At 54.0% G+C, this 12,957-nt stretch overlaps 5 protein-coding genes across 5 annotated transcripts; 1 reads left to right on the forward strand and 4 right to left on the reverse strand.

Moving 5' to 3' along the window:
• Positions 1 to 46: 46 nt before the first annotated feature.
• On the reverse strand, positions 47 to 3,613 carry JN550_001739 (uncharacterized protein; the record flags this gene model as incomplete). The annotated part of the gene is made up of 1 exon (XM_049312956.1): positions 47 to 3,613. One exon carries the CDS (start codon positions 3,611 to 3,613, stop codon positions 47 to 49), a length of 3,567 nt encoding a protein of 1,188 aa, XP_049176590.1.
• Positions 3,614 to 5,635: 2,022 nt separating this feature from the next.
• Positions 5,636 to 6,560, reverse strand: JN550_001740 (uncharacterized protein; the record flags this gene model as incomplete). Its single annotated transcript, XM_049312957.1, has 5 exons — positions 5,636 to 5,692; positions 5,773 to 5,891; positions 5,968 to 6,078; positions 6,145 to 6,162; positions 6,239 to 6,560. 5 exons carry the CDS (start codon positions 6,558 to 6,560, stop codon positions 5,636 to 5,638), a joined length of 627 nt encoding a protein of 208 aa, XP_049176591.1.
• A 66-nt stretch (positions 6,561 to 6,626) lies between these two features.
• Positions 6,627 to 8,284, reverse strand: JN550_001741 (uncharacterized protein; the record flags this gene model as incomplete). Its single annotated transcript, XM_049312958.1, has 4 exons — positions 6,627 to 6,800; positions 6,871 to 6,934; positions 7,296 to 8,015; positions 8,070 to 8,284. 4 exons carry the CDS (start codon positions 8,282 to 8,284, stop codon positions 6,627 to 6,629), a joined length of 1,173 nt encoding a protein of 390 aa, XP_049176592.1.
• A 731-nt stretch (positions 8,285 to 9,015) lies between these two features.
• Positions 9,016 to 10,071, forward strand: JN550_001742 (uncharacterized protein; the record flags this gene model as incomplete). Its single annotated transcript, XM_049312960.1, has 1 exon — positions 9,016 to 10,071. One exon carries the CDS (start codon positions 9,016 to 9,018, stop codon positions 10,069 to 10,071), a length of 1,056 nt encoding a protein of 351 aa, XP_049176593.1.
• Positions 10,072 to 10,813: 742 nt separating this feature from the next.
• Positions 10,814 to 11,532, reverse strand: JN550_001743 (uncharacterized protein; the record flags this gene model as incomplete). The annotated part of the gene is made up of 2 exons (XM_049312961.1): positions 10,814 to 11,245; positions 11,497 to 11,532. The coding sequence occupies 2 exons, from the start codon at positions 11,530 to 11,532 to the stop codon at positions 10,814 to 10,816; spliced, it is 468 nt and encodes a 155-aa protein (XP_049176594.1).
• Positions 11,533 to 12,957: the final 1,425 nt, after the last annotated feature.

Here is a 12,957-nt window from a genome sequence, read left to right on the forward strand (position 1 = left end):
TCAATGATACTATGTACGGCAGCGCACCGCAGCCAGAAATATCCCATCATCCTTTAAAGATCTTCACCTCAGAGTCAATGTTCAAATCTCTAAACACGGGGCATTGAGTTCCATCATCTAGCGTTTCCTGTCCGGGAAATGTCACAGCGCCTTCGAAAAAAGTCGTCTGGTCTGTCAATTTCCTGGTCTGCGCATATACGAAGCCAGGCGCACATGCGTTCTGTGCCGATGAGGTCTCGTGTGCTTTCGCAGCAAAGAAGAACAGGGCGGCAAGCAGCGCGCACATGGCCGTGGAAGCCGCAAATCCTACGAATAACAGTTTGATCATATTGGTAGTTTGAACTGCAGGCAAGTCGTCCGCAGATTTTGGGTCGGGCGTGAGGGATTGTCCCGTCTCCTTCGCGTGCAAAGTACCCTTCGAGCCTCTGATCCCTTGTTGGACTTGGTGCCCGGATGTTGAGATACTGGTTGCTTTTATCGCCGGCACTTTCTCCGAATGCGGGCCTTCTACTTGATTGATAGACTGCTCTACGATAGACCTGTTCTCAACAGGCGAAGGCCTAACTCGTAGCGTGTTGTGGATATCGATCCCTCTAAACAAATCGTGTCGAATAACCCCGTCTATCGTTAACCTTTCATCCGGGTCATATCTCAGCACTTTGCTGCAAAGATTTGCGAACATGAGAACTTCGTCCCGAGATAATCTGTCAGCTACCTCTCCTTCGCTGATCTTCGCTGCAAAGGAGTCGATGTACCCGCTCTCCTCGGCGAAGTTTTCCTTGTATTGAACCAGTTGTCGATATGAACACGACAGTGGCCGCACCTCCCCCTCCGGCAACGTTTCATCTTCTCTGCAAAGATGGCGCCATGCTGACTGTAGATCAACATCGGTTCTCCACTTCTTTAGACACTCTCTCCGGTACGGGTGAGGTAGGGGCCCTAAAGCTACCTCCAACGAAAGCACGTATGACGCGAAGTCTTCAAATGTCAGCGTATCAGCCAACATATCCCCGAAAGTACATATCAGTGCCCACACATCGCTGCTGAGGCCCGGATAACACCCGAGAATGGCTTCCGGGGCTGCAATCTTGAAGGGGATATCTAAGTACTTGCGGGGCTGTTTGGCGTGGTACGACAACTCGAAGCCGACTATTGCAATCTCATTCTTAACAGGTAGCTTGGATAAGTCTACTGGTTCAACAAGGAATGCTGGAGCGCGCGGTCCCGGGGGTGCACCGTCAAGTCTCCTAACATCTTCTGTGTTGAGTAGACCGAGTAGATCTTGCATTTGGTCCATACTGAGGCTGCTTGTATCTTCAAGGTGTAGAAGGAGATTATCAGCTCTGAAGTCTCCGTGGCCGACCCCATGGTGGTGTAGAAATTGAAGTCCAAGTGAAGCCTGGAGAAGTAGCTTCTTAATAGTCGCCGGCTCTGCAGTTCTGATGGTACTGAGTCTTGGACCGAAAAGGGGGAGAACGAGGGCCAGGTGGCGGCCGTTGATCCCTTCGATCCAGAAATGTTCCCTCGGCAATTGTAAATGTGATGCTTCCCAGTCTGTAGGTTGGGCACCAGCATCCTCGAGCCACTCTCTTATCCTGATATCTGCAGTGCCTTCCATGGAATACCGTGCGGCTAGGACTTTGATTGCTCTCCATATAATTTTCTCTGTATTTATGCAAAGCCAAACGGTGCCGAATCGGCCATGCCCGAGCTTCGCAATGACTTCGAAACGGTTACCAAGTACGTCATTAGGACGGATCGGATGAAAACCACCCTCCCGATACTCTTCTACGTCCTCGAATCTCGGTCGATTATCCGCTGCGTCTCTTTCTCGCTCCTCTGTGGTTATAAAATGATAAATGCTTTCTCTATCAGCCGCAGACGTCTCTTCAGTCTCTGTCCCCTTGTCATAGGAAAAAGTTTCGTCAAGACTGGCGATGGTTGGGGCCAACTCAACATCTGCCGTGTAGCGGCTAGAAGGGAATGACTCTTGATTGTCAGGACCATCTGAAGCCATGGATCCCAACGTAGCACCAAAGCCCCCGACATCAGCTCCTAGTGGGGTATCCTCATACTCATCACTGATTTTCTCTTGTTCCGACATGGGGAATTTGTTGACCGCAATGTTCTCGGAATCGGAATCGTTCAGCTGTGCATCATTGAACTTGAACCACTCGTGTTGCATAATCTCATCAATCCCAATCCTCTGTTCGGGAGCGTATCTAAAGACTTTCCTGGCAAGGTCTGCCAGGATGATGACTTCTTCACGGTCGATGGTATCGGGCACCCAGACTGAGTTAGAAAAATCCAGGTCACCGTCCTCAGTCTCTGCGATAACATGTCGGCCTTTGTCCTTTCCGATGTGGACCATCAGTGGCTCTGAATACTGACTATCCTTAGCTTCATAGTCCCTAGAATATTGCAATTTTTCGAGAGAATCAAATAACAAAGGTTCGATTCCGTCAACTTGTATGCTGGGATCAGTGCCGTCGAAGAGGCGTGGTTTTTGTTGGCGAAATATCGCATCATTTTCCCATCTTGTTCTGCAGCAAGTTCGAAACGGTTCGGGCAAGGGGCCAAGAATGCGCTCCAAGTTTTGCAGATATTCCCATATGTAGAGACCTCCAAAGAACGTCAAGCTTCGCCGCATGTCCAGTATTGTGCAAGCATAAGCCCACAAGTCGGTCCCTATTCCTGGGGGATGACCGAGGGACGCCTCTGGAGATGCATATGTCGAGGGTATCCCAACGCATTTGGGAGGATTGTCAACGTGGAAAGATATACCAAAATCCACGATGGCTACCTCGTTCTTGTGTGGAAGAGACGAAAGATCAGCAGGCTCAACAAGATACTCTGGAGCGTAAGGGCCTGGCAGTTCATCTATGCGCCTACCAACTTCCTCTACGCTAGGTGTCCCGATGATTTGAATCATCTCCTCTTTGCTGATTTCACCAGTGTCCTCTAGTTGTAGAAGGATGTTATCAGGTCGGAGGTCGCCGTGCACGATATTGCTTCGGTGCAGGAACTGCAGACTTTTAGCGACTTGAAGAAGCAGATCTTTGACGATATCAAGAGCAGCACCTGACAGACCAAGCTCCTTCCTGCATTTAATAGGCCGGCCAAGAAGGGGCAGGACAAGACATAAATGCCGACCATTTGGGCCTTGTAACCAGAAGTGCTCCTTTGGAAGCTGAATATGGGCCATTTCCCAATCGGCAGGCTGAGCACCACTTTTTTCAAGTAATTCCACGATCTTCAGGTCTGGTGCATTTTCGTTTGAAAAGCGGCTTGCCAGAATCTTCACGGCTCTCCAAGCGTGAGTTTGTGTGTCTAAGCAGAGCCACACGGTACTGAACCCTCCTTGGCCCAGCTTAGTGATGACCTCAAAGCGACCACCGAGAATGTCACCCAAGTGTATCGGATGGAGACCTCCTGGTTTGTATTGCTCTGTGTCCTCAAAATTAGTCCCTTCCATCTCATAATACATTGGACCTCTCAAAAAGTCATGTTCATCAGACTCAGGTTCCTCAAGCGTTTTTGATGTGGGATGTTCCTCCCACGGGCCCTCCGCAGAGTCCGTCGATTTCGGTGAAGATTCTCTCAAGTCCTGCATCTCTAATGTTGTGTTCAGTCGCGGCTTAGAGGAATCTAACAGATCTCAGGGCTGAAATATATAAAACATGTAAAATCGGATGATATGGCTCTATGCGATTGTTGTTACGACCCCAGCCAACCATTCCAATATCAGGAAGTTCAGTAGGTAATCGCTTAAGTAGCAGAATCACGAGGGAAAAGACCACAGCCACTGGGAACTGAACGGACAAAGGAACTGTTTACGGTATTGATAGCCTTAGAAACGGTTGTCTAGAAATGTTGACAAAGAAAGCAGGGTATTGCTTGGCATCAGTGTGATACACCCTCTGCCGCAACTCGATTGAACAAAGGAATAAGCCTGGCATGGCTGCCAGTATGGCTAATAGAAAGATCCCAGAGATGGTACTACAATTTGTTGCTGATGGACCTTTGATATCAGGTATAATGCAATCTAGGATGAATCCAACATAATGATTTCCAAAAAGATACTCATGTGCTTGCCAGCGTTGACATATGGAGCATAATTATTACAAAGTTCATATTGTCCCCAATGACGAGTTCCAGATGAGATATCAGCGGCACGCCCTTGTGCTCAAATAACAGCCACCGCTACGACGATGGCGCGACTCATCAATAAGATGCAAAGTTGTCTTTCACGCGGAAAAAAGGGAAGAATGACCGCCCCCATTAAAGGAGCTTATTTCAGTGAAAGAATCTCCTTGAGATACACGTAGGCTTTGCTCTATATGGAAGAAAGAGCTTTGACTGGAAGAGTGCGTGAATGAAGCCCGAACGAGCTACAACAGTATTATATAGACCTATATACTCTGTAAGTTTGACTAGTAAAAACAGTCAATGTTAGATCAACTTTGGACGAAACCCCAGCTGAAGCTTTGCAATATGATTCGGAAAACCGTGAAGGATAAGAGGCCCAGGGATACCCTGCGGCTGCTCCCAGGGATGGACTTCCCGTGGGGGGGACCCGTGAGCGAAGGTATGAAATCTGGAGCACGCCAATCCAAGAGGGTCATCGGGGATGGATCTATCCAGAATCCTAAGGTGTGCAGATCATGTAGCTGATATCTTGGGTAAATTATTGGCGCTTACAGCTCTACGTAGATTATTTGGCTTTGGGACTTCGGAGACTGGACTGTGCAGCAACTCGAGGCTATCGAGGAACGGGCGAAGTCGGTTGCTCGTGACTACGAATGCGGTTATATCTGGATAATGTAAGTTGCATGCATATTTTCTGGGGAATAGGGGAAACCAGGCTGAACTGAATCAGGGCTCCCGTCCACATCCTTGGTCGTACATTTACTTGGACTGGGGAAAAGTTGGAAACAATATCGCACCCACATATTACTTTCCGTCTCGGAAGAAAGATGATGACGATCAATGTTTCAGTCCACCTGTACATGTCCGGTGACGAATTAACAGACGTTTCTACGCTCCCAGATGTACCTACCAATCCAGAGTTATTTATATGGGGCAATTATCCGCTACAAAAGGCCCGGGAGGCTGGCGCAGTAACGACATACGAAGAACGGCCTGAAAATAGGTATCAAGTCGAGTTTAAGCAGAAATTGTCTCAATCCGAGAAGAAGAAAGCCTTAAAGGCATCGGCTGAATCCTCTTCCCAAATCTGAAACTCAGGCCCGATTCAGCTTCATAGTGGCTGCTCGAGGCGGCTGATACGCCAACTAGTCTTGAACAAACAAAAGGCCTTCGACTCCCTGCACGACAAAGGCCTATGTTGGACTCGAGTGGTGTCGAAAGTTCTCGATCACTTCTTTCCTAATAAATTAAATGAATAAATGAAATCAAATCCTGAAACCTCACAAAGTGACTCAGGCCATAGCCATGAACTGTGTCGGCTCTAACCGCGAACCAGCTTTACTGCATATGCACCGCAGAACATCTTTGACTAATCTTATCATCCCCATTAACGACTGGCTCTAGACTTTTCCTGAGGGAGTTGGTACATGTCACAATTCGCAGCTGACATATTATAAACGCTACCAGTCTGATATAGGTACGGCAACTAAAACAAATCATCAATGCTCTTATCCGCGTCCTTCTTGATGAGATCCACCATGCCCTGTTTATGACTATCAGCACCTTCACCATTCCAGAGCATGCACATTGTTGAAATGAGGGGGCCCAAGACACAACACATACCTCAGGCATAATTGGCTTCCCGTCCTTGTCCGTCACATACCGGAACGGCATCTGCGTGCTCTCGTGCTCGCTAAACTTGAGATCCGGGTGGTCGACGAAGGGGACCTTGCTCAGAGTATCTGGGAGACCAGATCAGCATGCGCAGCACTTTACTGAGGGTACAAGGGGCAGAATGATGGCAAGAATAAAACTCACACTGCTCTTCGATAACCATGCGTGTCACGCGGACGGCGGTATCGGTCGTCATTTGCACCGGGCCCAGTCTGCGGCCGGTGAAGCCCTTCTTGCGGAGTTCCGAGGTGCGATCTGCCAGCGGTCACACTTAGTATAAGAGTCAACGTCTTCAGACACTATAGACTGAAAGCTACGCACCACGAGGCGGGTCATCTCCTGTATATTCGTTAGCTACATGATCCTTCTCCCATTACCCCCCGCCCCCAAGGTCGGGCTGGGGACTTTCACTCACCGAGGATGCCACCGAACAGAAAGACGTCGAACTCGGCGCGGTCGTCCGGGTTGAGGTCCTTCTCGGCGGCCGGGTCGAGCAGGCAGACGCGCTCCTTGCCGTTGCCAGCGGGGTACATCTCCTCGACGCCGCGGTGCTCGGCCTTGAAGGCGGGCTGGGCGGCCAGCTGGTCGGGGACCTGGAAGTCGGCGGGCAGCGACGACAGCACGAAGGTGCTCTTGGCCTCGCCCGTCTCCTTGGCGATGGCGATGTACTCCAGCTCGGACCACGGGCCCAGCTCCGGGTCCAGGTGCTCGACTATGTAGGTCTTGGAGATGGGCATTGTGGCTGGCTAGCTATATCTAGACGGATGAGGCTTGTAATGGCGAAGCGTGATCCAAAGTCTGCCTCAGATGTTCCTGAGTTTGTAGGGTGAGCCTTTTGAGTTGGGTTGAATTGCCAGCTGAACGGTGCGTTCACGAGAGGGCTTCTGGCTAGGTGCGTCAGTCTCCAGTGACGTCTTGTTGCAGGTGAAGCTGGACGAACTATATCGAGAGCCAACAGGGGATACTGGGGTCAAAATCTGAATGTGTTGTGAGTATGGAGCTTTCTTATAAGATGGATTGAGTGAGATGTCAATCACGTTGACTCACCAATTCTGTGTTCTCGGTGGGCAGCAAGGTAGGTGTTGGGAGGTTGAGAATTTTGAGGTCGTCGCTACATTTTTAGCGCGGCTTGTGGATGTGCTATCGAGGTGAAGCTCTACGTATGCGTGTCCGTATGTATCCAAGGTCGTGCACAACACCAACAGCGGCCAGGACTAGGTGTTTTTTATTTTTATTTTTTTTATCTAGTCACGAGAAATAGTCATTACGAAATCAAATGGGCGAGAAGACCGAGTAGGCTTCTTCTGAATGCTGAAACCAGGTCCATCGCACTGAAATAATGGTGGCCACACGCCAATGATTACATGCTGCTCGATGTGTTTTACAGACTTCTCTAGCCGTGAACGCCGTACGCCCCTTGCCCTGCCGATATTGGAGCCCAAATCTTACATATTCCATTGCCGTCAACTCACGGGCCTGACTTGCGCGCCCTTCTCTTCGTTGGGCGACTTGAGCCCCCCTTGGGGCGGTAGCCGCCGTCATCGTCACGCTTCCTCTTGCCTCTGACACTGCCGAAAGGCTGGTCGTCGTAGTTGGCCTCCTCCTCCCAGTCCATAGACTCGCCAGCCTCCCTACGGCTCGCAGCAGACTGTCTCTTGTTGCCGCGTGTGGCACCGCTCTTGCGTTTGTGGCCGCCGCCGCCCTCCTTGTCGTCGTGATCACGGTCCTTGTCCTTATCCTTGTCCTTTTCCTTCTCAAGATCTTGAAGGAATGTCTTGGGCGCATGTCTGCGCAGCCAATTGTAGACGCTGGTCGGGTTGCGCAGAGCAAAGTTGGCCGCGGCCTTCTGTGGGGTCGGGGCTGGCAGGATGGCAGGTTTGGCCTTCAGACCAAGGCGCATGTCGACTTCGGCAAGGTAGTTGTCGATGTCATCGGCGCTGAGAAAGGCTGTTGGGTACAGATCTGGGTCCTGGGGCTGGAGCTGTTCCAGGGTCTCGGGGTAGCGCTCGGCTGTCTCGGCGAAAGACTGGTGAGGAACCTCCTTCAGGAGGCGCTTCAGGGACTTGGACGGCTTCTCTGAAGCGTCTGCCTCATCTTCGGTGTCATCGTCGTTGTCCGCATCCAGCACCACCCGTCGTTCCGGGGGGATCTGGGGCGATTCGTTGATGTCCAGCAGGACCTCCATCAAACGACTAGCTCTCGATCAGTAATGGGCTTTTGGTATCCGATCGCGGGTGTCTACGTACTCATTCTCGATGGCAAGACGCTTGATGGTGCGCATGGCCTTCTGTTCCATCTTGTGCAGGTCCTCGCCCTCTCCGACCCTCTGGTCGAACTGAAGGCGCATCTTCCGGTACTTCTTCTTGTAGGACTTGTAGGGCGGCTTCGACTCTGCGACGCGTGCATCCTCATTGCTGTGGTCCCGCAGACCGGGCTCTGCCTTGATCTGCCGGTCATCCATTGCGATGGAGGGCGTGTTGCGCGTGCGCGTGCGTGCTGAGGCGAGCTTGCTGCGTCCGTGTTGGGGCAACTGGCGCAAGTCGGCGATGTGCAGCTCAACAGTGCAGAAACGAGGTCGCGGTCATTTATCGCTGACGTGTGCTTGGTCAATGGATGATGAAAACCCAAGAAAGCTGGGAGGAATATGGAAAGATTGCGCCGGCCGTTGGAAAACTACAAAAGACAGGTGAGCGGGTTGATGAAGAGCCTTGTTGCCGCGTTCACTTTTCGAGGCCATTCGCTGCTGGCGGTGGCTCTGACTATGGCCAGGCTGACCTGACCTGACCCAAGCCAATGCCCAGCCATGGCCGCCAACCTGCACTGTAGTCACCGCAGGCGTCGCGTTCCAGAGACCTGGCCCCCAAGTCCAGCGTCATGGTCGGCCGGGCACGACGCTAACCACACGCCGACACCCCCTAAGGAAACCCCCTAAGCTGCCGTTTTGGGGCTCTGGCTCCCAGGAACCAATCAACCCCGCGGCGAATGGATTGACCGAAAGAAGAGAAATCAGATAGCGATAGCCTCATGTTATAATCAACCTAGACCCGTAGCCTACTTTACAAGCCTGCCCACCTCAGCCCCTCCGACGGAACAGAACTGAACAACACAATCGGCCTGGTATACATAGCCAGACCCTTCGCAGCCTCCCCCCCGACCCTGTTCCCACATCGCATGCTGCGCACCCTGACCAGAATGGCCGAAAGCGCGTCCAAACGCCTCAAGACCGACGGCGGCATCACCATCGGCACGCACAACGGCCACTTCCACGCCGACGAGGCCCTGGCCGTCTACATGCTGCGCCAGCTGCCCACCTACGCCGACGCCGCCCTGGTGCGCACCCGCGACCCGGCCCTGCTGGCCACCTGCCACACCGTCGTCGACGTCGGCGGCGAGTACGACGCCGCCGCCAACCGCTACGACCACCACCAGCGCACCTTTGCCACCACCTTCCCCGGCCGCCCCACCAAGCTGAGCAGCGCCGGCCTGGTCTACCTGCACTTCGGCCGCAGCCTGGTCGCCCAGAAGCTGCAGAAGCCCGAGGACAGCGACGAGGTCGGGCTCCTGTGGAACAAGATCTACGAGTCCTTCGTCGAGGCCCTCGACGCCCACGACAACGGCATCTCGGCCTACGACGCCAAGGGCCTCGAGGCCGCCGGCCTGGAGAAGCGCTTCAGCGAGGGCGGCTTCACCCTGGGCGCCATGGTCGGCCGCCTGAACCCCAACTGGAACGACCCCGTCCCCAGCGACCCCCAGGAGGCCCAGGCCGCCGAGGACGAGCGCTTCGTCGCCGCCAGCGCCCGCATCGGCGAGGAGTTCACCCGCGACCTCGAGTACTACGCCCAGGCCTGGCTGCCGGCGCGCGAGATCGTGCGCCAGGCGTACCAGAAGCGGCTCGAGTACGACCCGGAGGGCCGCATCATGGTGCTCGAGGGCCAGAGCGTGCCGTGGAAGGACCACCTGTACACGCTGGAGGAGCAGGAGGGCACCGACAAGAAGGTGCTGTACGTGCTCTACGCCGAGAAGCCCGTGCCCGACGCCAAGTGGAGGATACAGGCCGTCCCCGTCACCAAGGACTCGTTCCAGAGCCGGAAGCCGCTGCCGGAGCCGTGGAGGGGCGCCCGTGACGAGCAGCTCGACGGCATCACCGGCATCCCCGGCGGTGTCTTCATCCACGCCTCGGGCTTCATTGGGGGCAACAAGACCTTCGAGGGTGCCAAGGCCATGGCCGTCAAGGCCTTGACTCTGTAGATCGACTCTGTATAGAGAAGGGTACAAGCAAGCCGACAACCTGGCAGAGCCAAGTTGATACACTGGGCCTGGGTATATATGGTTTAGACAAAAAAGGGGAATGAATGACACGAGATCAATCATGAGCACATCACATCACTTGTCGCATACTTTGGAGAATCCCAAGCTGTGACTTTGAACGGTATATCATATCCTCACTCTAGCAATCTGGCTAGCAGGTAGTAAACATGTACGACGAAAGTAGATCCCCGCAAGTCAAAAAATAAAAAAAAATAAAAAGCGACTCGGTTGGAAAAGTCGACAGAATAGCCGGAACAGACGCGATGACGAGGGACAGGGGGTGTTTGATAGAGGACAACTACCCCCGTCTCCTGGTTCCCAGGCAACAACAGAAAGCCACCTTTAAAACGCCGTGAACAACTGATCCCTTCATAGTCATCATCGTAAGAAACCACCGCAAACGTGCCACCCCGGAAGCCGTCGTCTACAGCACCGCTGCGGCACAACGTTTCCCCATGGCGAGCGACAAGCGTTACAGACCCCGGGAGCTGGCTGGATATAGAGCACATAGATTCGGCGTCCAGCCATGTTTCCTGGCCTATGCGCTCGGCTTGACTTGATTTGCTTCCTGGTCCTCCCTTTCCAAAGGCTTTGTTCACTAAACCACGCAACCAATTCGTTTCGTTCATTCATTCCATTTGGCCATGACGCAATCCTTTGCGTCCGGCGACGTGGCCGCCTTTTATCTGCGGATGGGGATGGCCTGGCCCTCGGCGGCCTGGCCGTCCGCAGCGGGGGCGGCGTTGTTCTCCGTCTTCTCCTCGGCGTCGTCGGCGCTCGTCTCGCGGTTGAGGAAGCTGCTCTCCTTGACGGGGGAGCCGGCGGGGCCGACGCCGACGCCGCTGGCGGCCGAGATGCTGCCGTGGTGGCCGCCGTTGAGACCCGAGGTGGACGAGGCGCCGTTGGGGGAGGACAGGTGGGGGATGTTCTCGGGGACCGGGTGCTGGGAGCCGACGGAGCCCGTGTCGACGCTGTCGCCCTTGCCGGCCTTGGACATGGCGTAGTCGCCGCTGTCAAAGTACTTGCGGTCCTTCAGGTGCTTGGCGAAGTGGTCCGACTTGCTGGGCAGCTTGCCGTACAGGCGGAAGAGGCGCTGCTCGTCCGGGCTGAGGGACTGGAGGTTGAGGTTTAGCTTCAGCATGACGGTGATGGTGGTGTGCTTGGAATTGTGCCAATGGTTTCTGGGGGGCAGGAATATGGGGCAAGAGAGAAGGGGTTCTAATCTCTCCTCTGTTTGAGCCCTAGGAGAGGGCCTGTACATGTATGTGTATATAGATACAGCAATGCTCGGGGGGAGGGAAGCGACGTGGGGCAGGCCATATGCGGCATGCAGTGAACAAGCGGCAGTGAGGAAGGACAACCAACCTTGACATCGATCTTGTTCTTCTGGTGAGGGTTCATGTTGGCTGCGGCGGGGACTCTCGCACGAGTCTGACGGAGTTGGCCGAGGCGAGTTGGAGCGGCTGTCGTTGTCGTCGCTGTGCAAGTCGGGGGTTGGCTCTGTGTGTCGTGTGGTTGTCAGGCGATTTCGCGAGGTCAGAAAAAGGGCCAGTCGTGGTGGTGGTCAGTCGGGGGGGTGTTGGAGAGGTGCTGCCCGTTTGGCTTGGAGGAGGGCGGGGAATGGGATGGGCAACTTGAGGTCAGTCAGTTCCAGGTTCAGTCTAGAAGGGGTGGCCCTGGGTGCAGTGTGGTGCAGCGTGGTGCAGCGCGGTGCCCAAGTCCCTGGAGGGGACCAATGGCGCAGCTAGCTGATAAGTAGGTACTGCGGAAGCAGTAGCTAGCGAGCCAGGGAGCATGTGGGTAACTAAGTGCCAGTGACTACCTGGGTAAAAGAGAGGTACCTACTGCAGGCAAGGTCGAGTAGACGGCTTGTACCGCTCTTGGATTGCCGGGCAAGCTGGGGGCCACGATCGGGGCTTGATTGGCTCCTTTGATCGACAGACACTTGATCGACCTTGTGAAATTCTTAGCTCTCCAAGTGACCTGCTTATCCCGCCTGACTCAAAGGGAGGTGAATGTGAATGTGAGGGACGAGCGAGCTTCGATGTCCTTTGGACAATGCGTGAGTTTGTTTCGGTCTACTTGTGAACAGAGGGGGAGAGGGAACAAAAACATATTATTGCTCGAAACCAAGGCTTCTCCCTGCTTATTAAAAGCTGGCAATACGGAAGATTATCAGGGTCCTCCATCAGGTGGCCCCAGTAATCTCTCGCTGCTGCCGAGATCTGCCAAAGGCAAAATGCACTTGCATGTTGATGTTATGCCGTTGGTGGGGAAGCTGGGCAGCGATGACTCTTCTCCCTCGCTCTCCTTGTCCCTTGTCCTTGTTGCCATGGCCGCCCGTGAAGTTTTGATAATCAGCCCAGGGCCTACGGACCAGCTGGGCCAGTCGTTGATGCCCATCCCTCGTCCTTAACGCCCGTCTTAAGCATTGTCGCCGTGGGTACGGGCCTCCCTCCCCTGTCAGGCCTGCCTGCTCTTCGGCCTGCCTTGGCTTGGGTCGGGTTTGGATTGACGGGCCCGACGAACAATGGAAGCTTTGGAGAAGTTCGTAGCGTCACGCGCTAGCATTGAAACACCAACTGCGCACTCTCGCTCCGTGTACGAACCCCCAGCATGCTCCACGCCGTCTGTTCGTTTCCACAGCATCACAGCATGGATCAATCCCGAGGAAGAGACTCCCACGCCTACGTCAATGCAAGTCCATCGATGGCAATTTCGGACTGAGAACCATGAGACTGCCCATTGTAGGTGTGTGCGCCCGAGTTTGATACCGGTGCAGCGTCCCTTCGTTGGTCCCACACAAATCTAGCATTGTGTAGCAGC

Source organism: Neoarthrinium moseri, assembly GCF_022829205.1.
Source record: "Neoarthrinium moseri strain CBS 164.80 chromosome Unknown scaffold3_Wmoseri_CBS_16480, whole genome shotgun sequence".
Lineage (NCBI taxonomy): Eukaryota > Fungi > Ascomycota > Sordariomycetes > Amphisphaeriales > Apiosporaceae > Neoarthrinium > Neoarthrinium moseri.